The 1,768-nt window shown below is 52.0% G+C and overlaps 1 protein-coding gene across 1 annotated transcript; it reads right to left on the bottom strand.

Annotated features, from left to right (window-relative positions):
- Window positions 1-331: 331 nt before the first annotated feature.
- Window positions 332-1,290, bottom strand: LOC123649408 (olfactory receptor 2T11-like). Its single transcript, XM_045567528.1, is given in 2 exon segments — window positions 332-840; window positions 843-1,290. Coding segments are annotated over 2 exon segments (957 nt in total).
- Window positions 1,291-1,768: the final 478 nt, after the last annotated feature.

Raw genomic sequence — 1,768 nt, 5'->3', positions numbered from 1 at the left:
AACTTTCCGTCCCAGCGGAAACCCCCCAGAGTCTAAGCTCCTTCCCGCTTATGTCACCTGTCCTCAGAGCTCCACGTCTCCTGCGGTGATTCTGCACCAACTTCAGTCAGATCCCTGATTGAGTGGGTGTGGAGGTCAGTGGGGAGAACAAGCCGCTTTGCTGTGGGGCAGGCGGGTACAGCCGTCCCGCACTCCACTGTCTATTTTCCGTCCCACACTTTCCAAATTATCTCGGTCTGATTTCCCATTCGCCTCTGTTTTTTCTAGTTCTCTGTGTCCCACGGTGATTCTCTGTGTGTTCACACCACCGTTCTTGCAGGGGAGCAATCCTCTAGTGTTCTGGCAGGTTGAGATCCATGCCTTCCTCTCCGGGACCAAATATCTTTTTAAATGCCCCGATGACATCCTTGTTTCTGAGGCTGTAGATCAGAGGATTCAGCATGGGTGTGATGATGGTATAGAAGGCTGACACTACCTTGTCCTGCTCGGGGGTATGGAATGACTGGGGCAGGACATAGGTGTAGAAGGCAGCCCCATAGAAAATGCTCACCACAGTCAAGTGGGAGGAGCAGGTGGTGAAGGCCTTCTTGCGACCTTCAGCGGAGCGCATGCGGTGGACGGTCAACAAGATGAGGGAGTAGGAGGCGGAGATGATGGAGATGGGGATGAGCAGCATGAGTACACAGCAGACGTACATCAGGGTTTCATACAAGGATGTGTCGGCACAGGCCAGTTTGAGAACCGCGGGGATCTCGCAGAAAGAGTGGTTGATACTGCGGGAGCCACAGTAGGGGACATTCATGGTGATGGGGGTGAGCAGAAAGCCATCCAGGGAGCCCCAAACCAGGCGCCAGCAGCCAGCAAAAGACACACCTTGCGGTTCATGAGGACGGGGTACCTAAGAGGGCTGCAGACAGCCACGTAGCAGTCGTAGGTCTTGAGGCCCAGCAGGAAGAACTCCGAACCAATCATGGTCAGGTAGAGGAAGATCTGGATGCCACAGGTCACAGAGGAAATGTTTTTCTCCTTGGAAACCATGTCCACCAGGAGTTTGGGGACAGTGGTACAAATGGAAAGGGTATCCATGATGGACAGTTGGCTGAGAAGAAAGTACATGGGGGTGTGGAGGCGGGGGTCCACCTGGATCAAGAATATCATGACCAAATTTGCGGCTACAGCCACCACAAAAATAGCAAAGATAACTGTAAATACAATCCCTGTAGCCTCGCTGTTCACCAGAAGCCCCAGGAGGATAAAGTCAGAGGAAGAAGTTGTGTTCCTCATTAACATTGCCTCTGCCAGCTCCAGGGAGCAGGAGGACACAAAGACCAGGAAGGAAAGCAAGAGAACGCATTCAAGGTGGGAAAAGTCTGCAGCGGAGATGACGCATCCGAGGGTGCAGGCCGGGCTGAGACTTTCCGGGCTAGAATGCTGGGGAAGAACAAACAGATCGACATGCACATTACTGCCTAAATCAAAGCAGTGATTTTGGCTCCATTTCTCCTTGTTGAGGAGTAGCCCTTTTCATGTTGTGCCTATGTCCTTGCAGCTATAGGTGACATTAACTGCATGATAAAGTTGCTGCACGCTCTACCTGGAGTACAGTTTTGACCATATCTGCTCTGTCCATTCTGTATTTCTTACGTCCGGAAGGTTGCTCCACCCATAGCTAGCCTAAGGAAATTCGGTTGATTCATTGATCTACCGAATGGCTACGGGTGAGTGAAACGAATGACTGAGGACGTGAAGGGTCAGGACACCTGTTGGG

Source organism: Lemur catta, chromosome 13, assembly GCF_020740605.2.
Source record: "Lemur catta isolate mLemCat1 chromosome 13, mLemCat1.pri, whole genome shotgun sequence".
Lineage (NCBI taxonomy): Eukaryota > Metazoa > Chordata > Mammalia > Primates > Lemuridae > Lemur > Lemur catta.
This window is presented reverse-complemented; position numbering and strand designations above follow the sequence as displayed.